The following is an 18,644-nucleotide window of genomic DNA, read 5'->3' on the forward strand; positions in this document are numbered from 1 at the left end:
GGCTTGTGCTTTTCTGTTCCTATGCCTCCTTTACCATGGGTTGACCTTTCTCTTAATTGGTTAAAGTCCTTGCCTCAGTGACAAAGAATTTTCTTCCCCATGGAACCCACTATCAGTGGGTGGCTAGAGTTGCCCACCTGAGTGGAAGTAGGGGCTGACTGCTCCACAGGGGAATCCCAGGGGCAGTGTGGACTCTGAGAGAAGCCCCTTTCCTTCTGCTCTGGTCCCTCCTGATGGGACTTGGCTGGGAGTAGAGGCCCCGCCCCTGGCAGCTGCTATCTCAGGGTCCTCTCCATCTGAATCCTTGGATGGCTGCTCAGAGACATCTTGAGCCCAGAGGCCAGTCTCCTTAGGTTTGCTGGGCCGGGCTGAGGCAGCACCAAGACTCCCCTTTTGGGAGTGGCTTCGGGCAGACTCCTTGGGTGGGGTAGGGGGTCCTGGGCCTGGGGGTCCCTGGGGTGGCAGGGCCAGTAGTGGTGCTGAGCTGTGTTTCAAAACCAGCATGGAGCTATGCCGCTGCAGCTCGTCAGGACCCTCAGGCATATGCAGAGCCACCTCTGGTGCCAGAAGCTGTGGGCGGTGAGCACTGCCCACTTCTTTCTGCCTAAGCAACTCCGACATCTCCAACCTGGACCAAAAGGACAGACAGTGGGAGTCAGCCTGTGCATGCTTAAAAAAACTACTCCCACTGGTCTTCCAGGTGCTTACCGAGCCAAGCTCTGCTTCCGTAGAAGCTCCTGCTGCCTAGCTAGCATCTCAGCTTGGGCAGGGGGCAGGAAGCTGTAACCTGGGAAAAGAGAACAGGCCATTCCAGCTGGACGCTCTGCACTTCTTGTATGTCTGCCTTCTGCACCTAAAGCGGGTCACACGGGGACGCAAAGGGCTTACATACCCGACTGTTTCTCACCTGGGGTCTGACACAGAGCTGTGGGCACCCCCAAAAAAGGAGGCCGGAGATGGGAACCCAAGGCGATGTGGGGGGCATTCTGGGGTGACAGCAAAGGGGGTGGCTGTGACAGTTCCCTGTGGACAGCAGAATAGTGAGCACGTGCCTGGTTCCATTTGTGCACCACCCCCCTTTTCTGGCCTCGGGTGCACCCCCTGCTGCCACCTCTAATTGCTAACCCCGCAGGCGGTCACTGGTTATGGCTTCGGGTTGTGTGTTGTCCCTGTCCAAGCTTGCAGCACCAATTAATCTCCCTGTGGCACAGAGGCGCTGACCCTGTAGGTGGAGGCGGCTGCAGTGGTAATTACTGGGGGGAGGGGGTGACCTCTCATCCTGAGCAGCGTGGGGAGGGGCACACAGCAGGGTAATTAGCCACTGTCTAGAGATGGCAGGCAGCTGCAGCTGCTGCAGTCTGGTTGGTTGAGGTGGTATGGCTTGTGGTTAGGAACCCTGGTTCCCCTACCCAGCACTTTCCTTGGCTTCACTAGTTGGCTGTGGAGACAATCTGTACTGTGAGCAGCTTTGATGTCTCCATGGAGGGGTGTTTTTGGCCTGTGGTGGGGTGTGGAGGCAGGCAGTGTGGCGCTCTCTGCTCTCTAACTCTGAGTGCTTTGGCTGACCCATGGGTGGGAATTCCAGATGGTAAGTGGCTGACTCCTTGCGTTCCACCACTACCTGTGAGGGGAGGCCCTCTGCTGTCTCAGGGCACCTCTGCTAGTCGCTCAACAAGAATGTTGAAATGGCTCTTGGCATTCCTGCATAGTCTGCCCCAGAAATGTTTTCTTGGGTCTTTCCTCAGCACAGGTGGTTTTAGGAGTCTCCTTCGGTGGACCTTGAACATGGTGAGACATGTTCCCACACATGTGACGGATGAGATTCAAGAGGAAGTTCCAGGATATGTTAGACCTTAAGTAACAAGCACAGGGGAAATGGGGCCTTGCTGAAACGCCACCTTAGTACCTCTCAGAGAACGATGGGTTCGTAGCTGGAACTGCTCCCTCCCGGTGCTGAGCTAGGCCTTGCTTCCGTCGATGGCCTGCTGCGGATGAGGGCAGCTGTATTTCCAAGCTACTGGGACTCCTCAAAGTTGCAGTTGCTACTTCCTGCCGCAGCCTTAGCAGATCTGGGAAGGGAAGCAACAGCAGTGACCCAGATGCTAAGCTCCTCTAGGATTTCCCCTTTCTATCTTGGTGAGCAGGGCATTGACCCAGTGAAGCCAAGAACAGAGTGGGAGGAGGAGACTTTCACGGGTCCTGAGCTGTTTTGTGAATCTGCAGGGAAGGCTACAGGGTGCATCCAGGCAAGTGAACTTGGAATATCATCAGGAGGTCGGTAACTATGATGAGCTGGGGAGGAGGGCTCCATGGAGGACAGCTTGGTGTTTGTGAGTATTGGTGCTGGCGGGTGGAGACTGGAACCTTCGCAAAGTAGAGTGTGTAAGAAGGTCAGCGCATCGGGTTGGGAGGGGACCTCAAATACAAGGCTGCCCAGGTAACTCCTTTGTAGGGGCAAGAACAAGGAGAATTTGTCACTCCCATAAAGCAATACATAGAGTGCATGGTCACAATATCAGATCCCACTAACTGGCAGTAAAACATGGCCACGTGGTTGTGATATGTGCCCCACTGCACTCAGGATGGGAGCAGGCTCCTCTGCCCTTTAGCTCTCAAGCTCCACGTCTACTGCCTGTTCACAAATTAATTACCTAAGAAAGGGAGGTGGGTCTAGCCAGGGCTTGAAGCCAGCCCCCGGAGCTCCATAAGCCCATCCCACCCCATCCCACCCCAGTTACTCTCTGTGCACTGGTGATTGACAACCAGCTTGCCTGTACACCCTCTCCTGCACAGGCCAGCAGAGCTGGGAAAGCAATTAGAAAGATTTTTAAATTATTAACATTTAGTGAATTATTCAGGCTCTTTGTGTCTGAGCTGCCCTTGGGGACAGTGCCTTCTACAAGAATCAGAAATCCTACCCCCTTCCCTGAGCCCCCAGCCACTTCTGCTAGAAAAGACAAGACTCCACAGTGCTGCAAGCTTGGGTCGTGCTTCAGGTTTAGTTTCTCTCAAGCAACCTGGGGCATAGTGGCCACATCCCCGTGTGACACAGCCACCTTTTTCTGGGCTGCCTGCCTATCATGCCCCCTTCCCCAGACAACAAAATCAGCTTGTAAAGGTCTGACACAATATTAACATGACCACAGATTTGTGGCATTGTACTGACTGCTCTGGGAGCGAGGAGAACCTAGCATAGGCTACAGAATCCACACCTCTTCAACAGAGAGCAGGTGAGCAAACTTTTTTGTCCCAGTCTCACCTGGGCTCTCCTCAGGGGTGAACAATGAAGGAAGGACTGAGAACAGGTCCTTAGGCAGCTAGCCTGTATCATTATCTGGATACCTCCTGTGTAGCCAGTACTGGTCTTGGTGTTGACCTCCAAATATTCAGATCCTTTTCTTGGGGTAAACTTAGTACACAGGATGGAAAGATAACAGAAGATTGGCACATCTGAGGTTGGAGTGCTGGGGGGGGGGGTGGCACATACCATGGGTGGGGACACCCAGGTGATAGAGACGTTGAGTTTCCTCAAAGGGGCCAGCATCACCCAGGGCTGACATGAGCCGATGGTAGTGGTCCTCGGGGGCCATTGTAGATTCCAGCTCTGGGATCAGCAGAGTCTCTGTTGGAAGGAGCACATGGTGAGGGCTTCTTCAGAGAGTGCCAAGGGGGGAGTCAAGGCCACCCAAGGTCTGGGGAACCCTTCAGGATGCAGGAACTGGCTGCTTCCTCCCCTCTCCTGTGTCCTGTCTCCCTTTCCTGGGTCAGGCTTTCACCTTGAGGGGACTTGCTTCGGGTCTTTTTCTCTGAAGAACAGTCGCTGGTAATGTAAGCGGAGCAGCCCAGCCTCTTGCCCAACAGGTCACCTGTAGAGGATAGAGTGAGCCCCATCCAGTGCCTCATGGCTTGGAGGGAAGGCCACCCTGCCTTAGCTCAGCTTGGAAACGCAGCCACCGCCATATTCTCCCTGGCAGTTAAGACCTTGCCCAACCTGGTGTCTCAGGCCAGAGACTCCACATTGATGACAAGTAGGTGTGGAGTATAGCAAGGACACAAAGCAACCCTGATGCTGGCCCTAGTAATGAAGTTCATGCCAAGGTTTCACCAGGCAATCTCCTGTAAGTCCATATGCTTCCCTAGCCCCTCCTTGGGGGAGCTGAGTGGCCTCCCTTTGCCCGTGTGGGAGAGGCAAATTCAGAAAGCATACTTGAGATCACAGCCTACTTCATTCTGGTTTTTCCCCAAGTAACCTCTCCGCTACACTTGTAGCACAGAAAGGAGGTCCTTGTTTCTCCCTCTTTGACCGTATCTGCCCACCTGCATGTCCAGACTCTGGGCTCTTGAGGGACTGCTGAGCAACTCACCCCATAGAGACAGTCTATGTGTGCTATGCCTATATAAGGCAGGCACAGCCTTTGCTTCCAATATCCCCTATAGGACCCAGAGATCATACCCCACATGTCAAGCCTCAGACATTAGTTGGCTCAATTCCAGACCAGCCTAAACACCGTGCCTAGCTTCCTTCTGAGCTCCTGACCCTGAGGCTAGGGTCTTTTCTAAACAGCCCATGCCATCCTGGCTCCAGGCTAAGGTTGCTGTCTGCCCCCCTTATCCTCACCAGCTATGAGTGTGGAGGAACAATGTCCTTGTGCAATCCAAAATCTCCATGATGCCCAGCAAGTGCTGCTTCCACACGTGAGCCCACCCTCCTGCAAAGCCCTGCCACCAGCACCAGAGCTGAATTCCATTAAAAAAAAATAACAATTTCCTTACTCTGTCATTTTTTTAACAGGCTGGGGAAATGTGGCAGCCAAAACACCGATCAATTTCAACATTATGGCTGACAGAATGGTGCTAATAACTTATTGATCTCAACTACCTCACTGCTGTTGGTCTAGCTGGCCACATCTCAGCCTTTACCCCAAAGAGAGAGACAGCACCCACTGTCTGGACAAGGGTCCCACCATCCAGCAGACAGTTTAAGAGCATCTGGCTGCACTTGGAGCCATCAATAGCATATCAGAGACTAGTGGGCAGGAGAGGCAGCAGCTGATCTAGGCAGGGTCCCTTAGGTCTCTGTGACCTAATCTCAATCACTCTGTACCTGTTCTTGTCCCAACCCACATATCCCCTTAAGGATTAGACAAGGGCTCTTTTCACAGCAGTTTGTTCCCACTTTAACAGTGGCTACCCCCACACCCAGAGGGGGCGGGGTAGGAGAGAGAGAATATATCTTTGTATTCCTGGATTTTGGTTCTTGTAACAGCGTTGTGGAAGTGATTATGGAGTAGAGGCACCTCAAACAAGACCCAGTCCTGTGGCAGACTTAATGAAGCCACATTCACTTGCCGCACACTAGGGTGCCCCTAACAGCACGCAGGAAAATTAACTGCCTGAAGTGTAATAGAAAGATGCACAAAGTCATAAAACCTGCTGCAAGCTCTGTGGTCCGCTCTGGTTCAGGAGGCAGTGGCACAGTGGAGACGTGAACCTCTACAAGGACGGAAAGAAAGCCCCTAGGAAGTAGGGACAAGACTCTAAATGTGGGACATGGGCACCACACACACTCCCAGTTTTCACAGTATGAACCTCTGAGTGCAGTGCCAAGGGAGGAGTAGTTGACAGATGACTAAACATCACAGAGGGACATATGTATGTTCAGTACACAGACATCACAGCAAGCATGGAAGTGTGCAAGTGCACAAGTACACACACACACACAGCGCTCTCCATGTGTAGGAACGAGGAGGAGGGCCTGTGAGCTCAGCATACCATAATCATTACAGACTCCCTTGAGTCTACCCAATCAATGGAGCAATTAGATTTTTATCAGCTGCTTGCTCAGCTGCTTCCATCAGGCTGGACCTCTCCATCTGGTCCCCAGCTGTTCCAGAAGCAGTCCCCTACCAGCCTTCAAAGCCTTTCTAGCACATGGGGGTTTGATAAGGATGTCCACTTTGATGGACCACACTCACCCAGCCTTTGCCACTGCCAGAAACATTTCCATTTAGGAGCCCAGGACAGAAAGGCTCTCACGGCCTCTGAAGCTCAGTGTGCCTTCACGGAAGCCGTATGGTCTGCTTTTTTGAAGAGTGCCATGATCTCTAGGCTGCTTCTTTCTCTGAACTCCTGTTGCTTCTAGAGGTGAGCTTCCTCTGTGGTCCTGGGAGCCCTAGTATATATAGTTTGCTCACCTTGCTTAAGGTCAGGTCCCCAGAGAGGCAGAACTAGGGCTGCACATGCTCTGTGGGTAGGAGTGAGCATGCTCTTGCTGCACGAACCATTCTGCAGTGGGTAGTTCTGAGCTTAGGAGAGCTTTACATATCTGCCCCTTTGAGGAAAGGGTGTTGGGTCTCAGTCACTCTAAACTCACTCCAGCAAAAGCCGTAATGGAGCAGCCTCTGCTGCAGCCCTGTCTGCCTGTCTGCCTGAGATTTACACAATTACCATCACATGTAGCCCCAGGGGAAAGGCAGCCTCACACCTCCCCCTCCTCTGCTGGCCTCTGGCTGCCGGCCAAAGTGCTCAGGGCCCAGAGCTGCTGATCAGAGACTTGGGGAGGATACTTGGCTGTCTTCAGTCAGGATTTCTGTTGCCCCAGAATCCCACTCTGCCCTTGATATCCTTAGATTCCTCACCTCCAGGTCCAAGGCCAATCTCCACGTTGCCTCTCTTGAAGTCACAGTGGCTTGGATGCTCAGGCATAACGAGGTGGCGGCTTCGATGCACACTGGATATAAGGGTGGGGAGGTTGTTGTCCTGGCTGCAGCAGAGCAAGACAGGCCAAGCCATGAGCTGCCTAATGGGTTGGGAGTCTGGCACATTGTCAGCATGAGGGTCCACGGACAGTATTCATCAAGTATGCAAGGCCAGGTGCACACCTCTGTATGAGGATAATGACAGCATATATGTGCATGCCAACTAAACCCACTAAAAGGAAGCCAGAATCTGGCACTTAGACCCAAACACCTCCAGCTGGTCTACTTTTTAGATAAATGTGTGCCTTGACCTACCTTTGAGAGCAGCTTGCAGAGAGGGTAAGCTGTCATACGTACTGTCAGCTCTGGCCCCAAGCACATGGCAAATACTCCCTAATTCCTAGTTCTTTTAAATAAGGAGACTGAAGTTCTGACCAGAGCTCTATAGCTGACAAGATGCGTGTTCATTAGCAGATGCCAGCAGGCATAGGTGGCACACCATCCATGGGTGGGTCACGACTTCTAGTCAGGCCCTTTTGGCTTGGTATAACAGCATTTAACTCTATGTTTCTCTTTCTAGTGGAGTCAGCTGAATACTCATCCACAGAGCCCCATAGGGGAGAGGTTGTATAAGGGATCCCTTACCCTGAAGTTCTGTAAGCACCCCCACATCAGGAGAGAAGGGAGAAACAGGAAGCCAAAGCCAGGGCCGGAACAGTGGTACCAGCACTCAGCACATGCTCTCTGTGGCCCACCTGTGACAGAGCAGCCTCAGATTCTGGCAGAATGTCTGCGAAGTGACCTGGGAATCAACTCTGAACCTCGTTAAATAGCTCCCAGCCCCTGGCCAGGATGACTGGAGCTGGGCTAATCCAGGGCTGGCACCTAAGCCGATAAGTTTCATCAGCAGACACCCTAGATGGCCCCAGCCCACATGTGGTGTTCTCCCCACCCCAGCGCGACATGCCCAGAGGGCAGGTGGGGGCGTAAGTACTTTATAGGATTAATTGGCATGAAGCTCATCCCCTGCATCCTCATCAATGTGGGGATTTTAGAAAGAATTGCTATCTCAGCACGAGGGAGTTGCTGGCTGACTAGGCACAGGCTGCGGTGGCTACAAGTGGCTCCCATGGGGATCTCCTACTGGTAAAGAGGTGAACCAGCTTCTAGAGGCCCCATGGAGGGCAGAAAGTCTGTTCTCTGTGAATACAGCCTGGCCCACAGAAGGAAAGTAAGATCTTTGACTTGGACCTGTATCTGGAAAAGCCTGGTAACATCAGAGTCACTGGCAATGGATAACAATAGAATAGGGATTGAATTTGGGGCACCCATCTCCCATTTTGCCTTGGTAGTTTGTTCTATGGGCCCAGTGGAGACTCAGTTCTGAAAACCTATTCCTATAGCTTGGCCAATCATTGAAAAATTATGCTGATTTTATACAGATCTGAAAAAAAATCCCACCCTTACTGAAAATGAATTAATTATGCCGCATCCTGGCATGTGGTTCTTGAAGCCACAACCCACCCTCTGCACCCTATCACACGTTATGGACCACGCCCTGGAGTATCTCAGGAGGTTGAGGCATGGATGAAGAGGTGTGTGAGCACTGAAGGGCCAAAAGGCTGTAGGAGGAGGATCATGAGGAGGCCACAAAGAGAAAAAGACTGGTTTAGCATGCCTTCTGGGGGTTCCACCCTGTTCCTTTGGTTCCCTTTCCTGTCAGTTTAGGAACCCTGAGTGGCCAGAGGCATTGCCCAAGGCTGCACAGGCAGAAGGGGTAGTTAGGCCCTCTGTTTGATTCAAGCAGGCCGGCAGGCAGTTCACAGAGTTTGTCAGAGAACCAAAGACAGATGGATCACTGGAAACAAGTGAACAGACAAGTGGAAAGTAACACTCAGAGATGGATTCACAGACAGGAGACTGGGGACAGAAGAAAGAGTTGGCAGGCCAACAAGGCAGAACACAGAGCTAGGTAGGGGTGAAAAAAAGGGAGCTGGGCTCGGCGACCTGCACCTTCCTTTATAGACACTAAATCTACCAGTAGGTAAGCCGAAGTCTGTCAGTACCCCTGGGCTGTCTGTCTTCTTCCCCCTTTTGGTAGAATCCTGGCTCTCGAAACTAAGGGTTGCTGCCTCCTCCTCCTCCTCCTCTTTTTTCAAGACAGGGGTTTCTCTGTGTAGTCTTGGCTGGAACTCACTCTATAGACCAGGCTGGCCTTGAATTCAGAAATCTGCCTGCTTCAATCCTGAGTGTTGGGATTGAAGGGCTTTTTGAGGGGTACCAGGTTGTAGTTGGTGTGGTGGCGCATGCCTTTAATTCCAGCATTTGGGAGGCAGAGGCAGGCAGATCGATGTGAGTTCAAGGGCAGCCTGGTCTACAAAGTGAGTCCAGAACAGTCAAGGCTACGAAGAGAAACCCTGTCTTGAAAAACAAAAACAAAACAAAACAAAACAAAAAAAACCTGTAACATGTAAAGTAAAAGCCATATAAAGTGTCATTAGTGTTCATGATGGTTCATAAAAATCGTCAGTTGAGCTGGCAACTCCAATTCATCCCTAGGATGCAGGCATTGTCAATCATAAAATAATAACATATCTGACAAGAAGCCAGGACAGACATCTCATATATGGCTTTGGTCATATGAGGGTAGTCCCTGAGTGATGTGCTTCCTTGGAGTAAGGTTGGACTGTACCATCTGGAAATCACAGCTGAGCGTGTTCACAGACTTGTCCTTCAGGAGCTGGGAGACTGAAACTGATCTTCTCGAACTCCAGCGTCCTTATCTGATGACTTCATTTTATTTATTTATTTATTTATTTATTTATTTATTACATATACAGTGTTTGCCTGCATGTATGCCTGCAAACCAGAAGAGGGCACCAAATCTCATTATAGATGGTTATAAAACATCATGTGGTTGCTGGAAATTGAACTCAGGACCTCTGGAAGAGCAGCCAGTGCTTTTTTGTTTTTGCTTTTCCAGACGGATTCTCTTTCCTTTCTTTTAACATAAAAAACCCCCTTATTTATTCTATTTGTGTTGGTGTTTTGCCTGCATAATGTATGTATGTGAGAGGGTGTCGGATCCCCTGGAACTGGAGTTACAGACAGTTGTGAGCTGCCATGTGGGTGCCAGCAAATGAACTCAGGACCTCTAGAAGAGCAACCGGTGCTCTTAACTGCTAAGACATCTCTCGAGCCCCAAAAAGATCTTTTCAAAGCACACTTCCTTGGTGAAGAGCCTTCTGTGTCTTCTTTCTTGAGGACAAACTCCAACATGTCTAGCATTCAAGGCCCAGATATCTTTAGCCTTCACCTAGCCAGACCTGCTGCTCGTCACATCTTCTTTCTTTTTTGTTTGTTTGTTTTGTTGGTTGGTTTTTCTTTTCTTTTTTTAAAAAGTATTTATTTATTATTTACACAGTATTCTGACTGCCTGTGAGCCAGCATGCCAGAAGAGGGCACCAGATCTTATCATAGATGGTTGTGAGCCACCATGTGGTTGCTGGGAATTGAACTCAGGACCTTTGGAAGAACAGCCAGTGCTCTTAACCTCTGAGCCATTTCTCCAGCCCTGTTGGTTGGTTTTTCAAGACAAGGTCTCTGTGTAGCATTGGCTATCCTAGAACTCTCTTTGTGGACCAGTTAGCCTTGAACTCATGGAGATCTGCCTGCTTCTGCTGGCATTAAAGGCGTGCGCCACCGCCGCCACCACCTCTCTCTCTCTCTCTCTCTCTCTCTCTCTCTCTCTCTCTCTCTCTCTCCTCCCTCCCTCCCTTCCTTTGTTTTATTTTTCAAGACAGGGTTTCTCTGTGCAGCTGTGCAGCTCTGGCTGTCGTTCTGGAACTCACAGAAATTCACCTGCCTCTGTCCTGAATGTGCCACCACAGCCTCTTCATCCCCCCTTCTAACATAACTTTGCAGATACCCTTTGCCCAGTGAATTCTCACATATTCAAGATACTACATGGACATCACCATTCTCAACTCCAGGTCCATATCTGGGCATTACAGCCTCAATCTTGTAGCAGATGGATACAAATGGACACTCCCATCATGGGACAATATGTGCATACTGAGATGTGCCCTGCTCAGAACTGCTTGTGCCACTTGGCATAGGTCTGTGCTAGGCTAAGGTGGGATCCTGTCACCCACCTTCCAGGTTGTGCAAAAGGACAGAAAACCTGGTGGATACTCAGCTCACATTGGTTCATATTGGCTAGGATAGTGAATAAGACAAGGGTTCATAGGCAAAGGAGGGAGAAAAGACAGGCAGCATAGAATTTACAAACAGTCCAAGGGGAAGTAGAGTAATAAACCTCCCTGCTGCCTGTCATGTGTGACCAGAAGCCTCACAGTCCTGGACTCCTACCTGCAGGATGTTTCTCTGAAGGAAATATTCACGTCCCAGTGGGTGTGGACTCTGAAAAGGGAAAAGCAGAGGGTCAGCATGGCTCCAGGAATACACCTGGACAGAAGGTTGTGCATGAGTCTGGTTCTAGCACCCTGCTATACCAGTGGTTAGGGCAGTGCTAAGAGGCAGTGCCCCATGCCAAGTTCAATGTGCTGCAGCTCCCACTGGCCAGGTTAGAGTCAGCTTCTGGACTTACCAGAACCGAATGAGGATAACAGTCCTGACATCGCTTCCCTTGGAGCACCCAAAGTAGCCTTGCTGCCGGCTACCTCTACATTGTTTACTGAATCTAGTTGCTGGAGCCGCTTCAGCCAATGTGAAATCACTCCAAGGAGAAACCTAACAGCAGCTGCCTGAAGGAGACTTGGAGCATCAGCCCAGGTTGGTGCAGGTCCCTAGTCCCCACTGCTACCAATGCAGTCCCTAAAAGTGACCCCTGCACAGAAGTAAGGTGCCTGGATAAGATGTCAGGAAAGATCCCTGCACCTACCTGCACCTCACCATGCTTACAGACCCCTGACTCTGATGCCCTGCCCCCACAGTAGTCTCCTGCCCTGGCCATGGCCACATACCTTCTCCTCATGATATGGGTATGTGGGTCATCCTCCTGCTTCAGGCCTGGCTGCTGCCCATAGGCTGGGCTACTTCCATCACTGTCACCATCACTGGCTGAGAAATTGGAATTTCTTTCTTTCTTTAGGACATGTGTAGGGGGCAAAGTGACTGTTCTCTTGTCAGCCAGCCGTCCCCGGTTCTGAGAAGGTGGGAGGAAGAGGGTTAGGTTAGGCTGGGCCCTCAGCCTCTACGACCTAGGCCAAGGTGCAGAAGTCCCACTGCTGTAGGCAGCTTACAAGGATGATAGTGTGGGACCTACATGCTCCTGTCCAGTTCTTCTCTGTAGAGTCAGCCACATATGGTAAGCCCCACCTTCCACACTCAGAGGATGCCTCTCAAAGCAGTTCCCTTCATGGGTTCTGCAATCTGCTGGGGTCTGTATGCAACCTAAGACTGGGTTCTCGGTCCATTTTCTCTATTGCCGACATTCACAAGCAGAAACATCAGTGAGCGGCCACTCTTCTCCCCCCACCCACTTCTGAGACGCTGGGCGAGCTGGGCGAGTGAGCGGCCACTCTTCTCCCCCCACCCAACCCTGAGACGCTGGGCGAGTGCTCTGCCCTCCAGGTGCCACCCACATGCCTTTTTTCCATTTTGTCAGTGCTCTTCAGAGCCCGGTTAGGGACAATCTGAGGCCTATACCTGGGGCTTAGAGGAATTGGTGGCTTCCTGAACTGCTGGTCCCTTGCAAACTGCAGGCCTACTGTTTATAGGACACCTGGAGAGGAGGGCCCTTTGTCCCATTTATCCCAATTGGTACAATTTTTATAAGACTCATTTTTTTTCTCTCCCTTGCATCCAAGTATGTAGACCTTTCCATACAATGGGAAGAAAGGGGTCATGAGACTACTACTTGGAAAGGAGTTAGAGCCAGCTGGCTGTTGCCAGCCTCAGCCCCATCACACTCAGAGTTGGGCACAGGGACCTACCAGCCCCTTCCGTACCTCTCCACACCTACCCTACTCTTCTGAGGGTATGAGGGGTTGGGTCTGGGGTGATACCTGAAAGATGACCTATGAGAAATGGTACCAAGGACCCTGGTGGCCACCCTGATAATACACAAGGACTGAGAATACAGCTTCTCTTATGTACTGGAACTGTTAGGCAGCCCTTGGCTCCTAACCAAGAACTGGCCCTCTTCATACAGTGGGAGGGTTGCCATTATTCAGAGATTCTGATTGATGTGCACATCGGGTTCAACTACTGGAATTATCTATGATACTGATGCATACTGTGGTCCTGATTGTGGGGTTAGGGAAAGAGCCATGGTGTGGGAACAGTGGGAAGTCTTTTCTAAGAAAGGACCAGGCTTGGGAAAGTTGGCCTCCCATGCATAATAGGGACTGGGAACCCTAGTTAAGCAGGGTGCCATCTCAGAGCTTCAGATCTCCCACCTGAAGTCAGGGAGGCACCTGGCTACTTGTCCCCATCTTCCGGGGGTGCTCAGCAGGCACTGGTTTGTAAGCAGCATGGCTCCTCCCACCCAAACAGAAAACATAACCTTAGCCTGGTGAAGGCCCTTCTCTTGCACCAGCTACATGCAGGTGCAGCCGTGGAGAGATTTGGCCTCTGGTCCCTGTACCTACTGATGTCTGTTTTCACCTACATGTTTTATGAACCTAGTATGTGCTAGCCTGAGGCTGTTGGCCTGTATTAGATCTGGTGGGGTAGGCATGTGGCTCCCCTTTGAGTCTGTTGTTTTCCAGCATGACCCTCAGGACCCATAAGGAGTCCATAGAGATACTCCACCACCAGCCCAAATGAAACAAACTCAAGGTGGTCAACTGGGTCCTATCAGGGCATCTCTGCCTCTCTCTGCCCCTGTAGAAGGGATGCTGCATGAAGCCAGGTATAGCCCAAGTTCAGCACCAAGACCCTTGCTGCCCTCCCCCAGGTGCCCTTAGTCCCCCTCTGGAGGTAATATATTTTTCGAATGAATCCCTCAAACTCTTCTTGTATGGGGGCATGCATGCCTGATCCCTAATCTCTTTTGTTCTTCATGTAGTCAATACATTGTCCGCCTTTGGTGGGAATCTCTAACTAAGCCCCAAACTTCAGTTCACTGTACACCTGTACGGTAGAGTCTGCCCTGGCCAGGTTATTCTCTCAAGACACTCAGACATTTAGGCCCATGCTGGGCAGGATTCCAACCTAGCACCCCAGAGACATAGGTTGCTTACACTCAAGCCTGGGACTATTCCAGATCACAAAATAAATCAGTACTGTGATGCCTCAGAATGAGCACAACCCCACAATCAGCATCACTCCCAGGTGTGTCAGATGATTTGGTGACCTCCAGATCTGGGCCAAGAGAGTCCCAAAGCCCAAGCTGAATGACATCCAGAAACAAGGCTATGGACCATTCCCACGATTTAAGTAGAAACAGTTCCAAGGGTGGAGGAAGAACTGTAGAGACACAGTGTTTAAGAGCACTTGCTGCTCAGCAGCGTGGTGGTGGCATATGCCTGTAATCCAAGCACTCTGGGAGGCAGAGGCAGGCAGATCTCTGAGTTCGAGGCCAGCCTGGTCTACAAGTTGAGTCCAGGATAGCCAAGGCTATGCAGAGAAATCCTCTTTCAAACAAACAAACAAACAAACAAACAACAGAACACTTGCTTCTCTTGCAGAGGACCCAGGTTTGTTTCTAAACATCCACATGGAGCCGAGCGTGGTGGCACATGCCTTTAATCCCAGCACTCAGGAGGCACAGGCAGGCGGATCTCCGTGAGTTCTAGGCCAGCCTGGTCTACAAAGGGAATCCACGATGGCCAAGATAACATAGAGAAACCTTGTCTCAAAAACAAAACAAAACAAAACACATCCACATGGCACCTTACTACCTAATACTTAATTCTAATTCTAGGGTCTCTGACACCCTCTTCTGGCTTCATAGGCATCAGGCATGCATATGCTGCACCTACCCACATATATGCCAAACAGACATACACATAAAATATAAACAAATCTTAAAAAACGAAACAAACAAACAACAACAACAAACCACACGCCTCACCCTGTATCAAACTTGGGAGGGACTTCTGCCCTAAGACCCTGAACAGTCAGGGAGAGTGCAAAGTAGCCCCCTGGTCTATTTGTTCTCAGGCTACCCTCGCACAGCAGCAGTTTTGAAGCAGAAACCCAGCCCTCTGCCCAACAAGCTCCAGCTTAACTCATATCTCACCACAGGCGAGGATATTCTACAGCCTGGACAATCGCAGATCGGGGGGTGCACTTGCAGGATCCCCTTGGACATAAGCGTCTTCAGGCTTTTCCCTGCCAGGAGACCAAGCAAAATACTTGAGGGAGAGGCCAGGTGCAGGTAGCATTAGCATGGTTTTTAGGGCCATAGTCAGAGCAAGGCCAGACCTCCCTCCTCCCTGCCAAGATGCACGAAATTCACAAAGATCTCTCACACCCGCCATTGTCCAATCTCTCCTGTCCCACCCTTTGCGGCAGCTGCTTGGGAAATGCGGAGGCTCTGAAACTCAAATTCCAAGATAGTGCCCCTGTCTGACCAAGGGAGTATTGCCCCCACCCCACCCCCGCCTCGCAGCCTTCTTTCAGCACTCCAACCTCTTCAAGCTGGTCCCAAGGGATCCCAGCTTGGCAGGGGCTAGATAGGTTGAGCCCGGATGAGGTGAGAGGTGGTCTGGCCTGCTTCTACATTCCCTTTCTTGCAGGAAGAGGGAGGCCTCATGGGGGCGGAGCGTGACCCCCTAAACCGAATGCAGTCTTGTCCCTAACTTTTTAACTCCGGCGCAGCTCCAGCACTTACTGAACCCGGCTCAGGAGCCTCCACACCGCACCTTTGGACCCACAGTCCAAACAGTCTGTGGTTGGCAGTACCGCCAATGTTGTTAGGTTCCGCCGTCCCCACCTGTCTACACAGCCTCCTCTAGCGCCCACTCCATCAGCGCACCCTTGCCGCACGTGCACCCCACCACTCCTGCCAGGAACCGCTGGCTCGGCGCCCGCGGAGAAAGGGCGTCCCTCCCATTGGCCTCTCCGGAATTCCCGTAAACTTCCCTGCCTTCAGGCCTCAGAGACCTTCCCAGCTAGGGATCTGCCGGTTCGTGGGTAGCCCGGACCCCCTGCGCGCTGTGGCCTGGGCTGAAGGGATGTGGGAGGCTGAGAGACCTCTGCTGTGTCCACTAAATCGCCTGTGCGTGGGTGGGTGGACAGGTAGGGCTTGGGGGAGAAGGGTAATCCCCTAGGCTAGCCCTGGACCTGCAGCGCCCCCTCTGGGCTAACGCTAGGTGTCCCAGGTGGCGGAATGAGGAACCTGGAGAGAAGGCGGCGGCTCGAGCCCCCGCCGCGGCCGCACCTTTGTGGCGGATGCTGCGCTTCCAGTCCTTGGCCGTCTCACGGCCGCTGACGAACTGGAACTCGTTGGGTGTGAGCCACTCGCCTCGGTGGCGGATGGACGGGCCCTTGCTGCCCTGGCAGAGTTTGCGTACGTAGAGCAGTGCTCGATTGGCACCGCACTCCACCTCGATACACGGCTCACCATTGTCTATCAGCGGCTGGAAATCCGGTGCCGCGGATGCGGTGGCTGAGAAGCACTGGAAAGCCAGCGGGTCTCCGGGCAAGTAGAGATGAGGCGCGGCCTCGTGCAGGTTAAGGTAAGCGCGCGGGGGGCAGAGTGAAGGAGCCAGCAGCGCCTCATAGCTGGAGGCTGAGGCGGGCAGCGCAGCGGCCGAGGGCAGGGCTGCTGCAGCGGGCAGTGGCGCCAAGTAGGCGGGCAGTGGTGGCAGCGGCAGAGCGGCCAGGGTCGGGTGGAAGGTAGCCAGGGCCAGGGCCAGGTCTTCGCGGCTCGGGAGCTCTTTTTTCACCGCCGGCATGGCACTCAGATGGAAGGCTTCTGTCGCCTGCTCAATTTATGTTGGTTGGAGTTGGGTCTTGGGCCAGGAAGCCTCACTGGGCTGGCTACTGTGCCTCAGTACTCACAGCTGATGCAGCTGCCTTGCTGGCTGCCGGGACTCCCTGGACAGTTGTCTGGCTGACTAGCTTGGCCTCAATCTCTGGCGGCATGGTGCTCCTGGAACTGCCTAAGATCTTGGTCTGCAGCTCCAGGTCCTAGGTCTCTGCAGAGCATCTGAAGTCCAGCCGCACTAACCCAGGCCAGTCTTTTCCTCCAGTGAGAAGTTGTGGACTCGCCAGTCCTGCTCGTAGTTCAGCAGGCGTTCTAAGCCGCAGCCCCGCCTTTCCCCGCCCCACAGCTGCCCGGGAACACACTCCAGTTCACAGTAGGACTTGGAAGATCCGCCGCCGCCGCCGCCGCCGCCGCCGCCGCCGCCGCCGCCGCCGCCGCCGCCGCCGCCGCCGCCGCCGCCGCCGCCGCCGCCGCCGCCGCCGCCGCCGCCGCCGCCGCCGCCGCCGCCGCCGCCGCCTCTGCTGCCGCCACAACTTGGCCCATTTAAACCGCCCTGGCGCGGCCAGCCGGCGCGGGCTCCGGTGGGGGGTGCGTGAAGGCCGACTAGACTCCGGTGGCATGAACACTGCGGAGCAGGGTTGCAGCCCCTAGCTACCCCGAGTAGGGCAGGAGAAAAGGAGCCCCTGGGGTGTGGATGCTGAGTGCAAGACCTCAACTGTGAGCCTAAGGGAAAGTGGGGTAGCCTGCAGGACAAGTGAGTTGGCTTCCACGGGAATGGAGTCCCATTTCCCCGGCTGTCTCTATGCTTCTGCGGGGGCTGGGTTGTGGAGGCCTTGAGTTCTTATAAACATTTAAGAGCAGCGGTTCTCTGTCAGCTTCCCCTCACTACCCACTTCTCACAGAGTTGGTACACTTGGTCACATATTGAAGACTCTTTTTTCTCATTTTGCAGTTGAGCACCTGAGGCAGGTTAAGCAGTCTTTGGATGACACATAGCTGTGTAGACTATGATGGTACTTCCAGGACAAGCAGAGTCAGTGTACGGAATGGGACAAGAAGGCCTTAATAGAATCAGCGTGGGAACAGGGGATGTGGCATTGGGTTTAACAAATGTCCACACTTCTTATCCCCAAGATCCCCAAATCTGGGAAAGAGGGCCCCCCACATCTGTGTTCACCTTGATACCTTGGAGGGAGCGGACTAGCGGTGTGACTAACCCTGATCCCTTCCTCTGCATGTTTGTATAGACTTGAGAGCACGGTGAAGAGAGACAGAGATCTCGTGACTTCGTCATTAGCTGTTGGTGTGTCATGTGGGCCACTAGAAAGCCACCTCTTGTTTTCCTTTGGCTTCTGGAATGCACCTGGCCTCCTCTGACTTTGTCCTAGGAGGCTGAGCTGGGTCACAACTTATTTGTACAAATACAGATAAGTGTCAAAGTAGGGTCTGGGAGTGAGGAAACAGTGCCTCCTGCGTCCCCTAGTGACCCAGCACCCACTTGCCTGAAGCTGGTTACTGGGGCAATTCTATTTCCCCCACCAACCATGGGCCTGCTCCACCCATCAGCCAAGCTGACTTGGAGAGTGAGGTCTACACATGCTCCGTTCATATGAGGAATGCGCTAGGCATCCTTCTAATAATGCTGTTATTCATATATGGTCTGTTGTTGCCACAGGGGCTAGATGGAAGTGTGTGTTCACTCCTTTCTTCACAAACTTTGGCTCCATTACCTTGCTTGGATCCTGGACATTAGCATGTCCCTAACATCGTCTCTGTCTCTGTGGCCTGTGCCTTTTCTAAGGTATGATGCTGCAATGTCTAATGCATATAGGCGCTGCCTGTGATCTGTTGCTTTGGGGAGGCCATTGTGTTAGTGAGTAGCTGTGGCACACGTGGAGAGACTGTCCGGGCTCCTAGCTGAGATCAGGTGTTGGGCCTCCTGTGTTCACTGTCTGGACATAACCCATAGATTTAGAATGCCACTGCTTGGTGTGTGTGTGTGGTATGGTGTGTGTGTGTGTGTGTGTGTGCATGTGTGTGTGTGT

At 52.5% G+C, this 18,644-nt stretch overlaps 1 protein-coding gene across 7 annotated transcripts in view; it reads right to left on the reverse strand.

Moving 5' to 3' along the window:
- Positions 1–16,935, reverse strand: part of SAMD11 (sterile alpha motif domain containing 11) — an 18,061-nt gene extending 1,126 nt beyond the window's left edge. For 2 of the 7 annotated variants that reach the window (XR_014779891.1, XM_084785335.1), the window contains exons 1-11: positions 16,051–16,935; positions 14,908–14,999; positions 11,684–11,865; positions 11,070–11,120; positions 6,639–6,763; positions 3,777–3,866; positions 3,488–3,622; positions 1,907–2,069; positions 908–1,023; positions 709–787; positions 138–628 (exon numbers count right to left, since the gene is read on the reverse strand). Coding sequence is in view for 6 of the 7 variants with exons in the window: in XM_084785335.1 (XP_084641461.1) it covers positions 138–628; positions 709–787; positions 908–1,023; positions 1,907–2,069; positions 3,488–3,622; positions 3,777–3,866; positions 6,639–6,763; positions 11,070–11,120; positions 11,684–11,865; positions 14,908–14,999; positions 16,051–16,567 (2,041 nt within the window). In the remaining variant the exon portion in view is untranslated. The other 5 variants (XM_084785336.1, XM_084785339.1, XM_084785337.1 and 2 more) reach the window with 5 other exon arrangements.
- Between the last annotated feature and the right edge of the window lie 1,709 nt (positions 16,936–18,644).

Source organism: Acomys minous (genome assembly GCF_964271855.1).
Source record: "Acomys minous genome assembly, chromosome: 6".
Taxonomy (NCBI): domain Eukaryota; kingdom Metazoa; phylum Chordata; class Mammalia; order Rodentia; family Muridae; genus Acomys; species Acomys minous.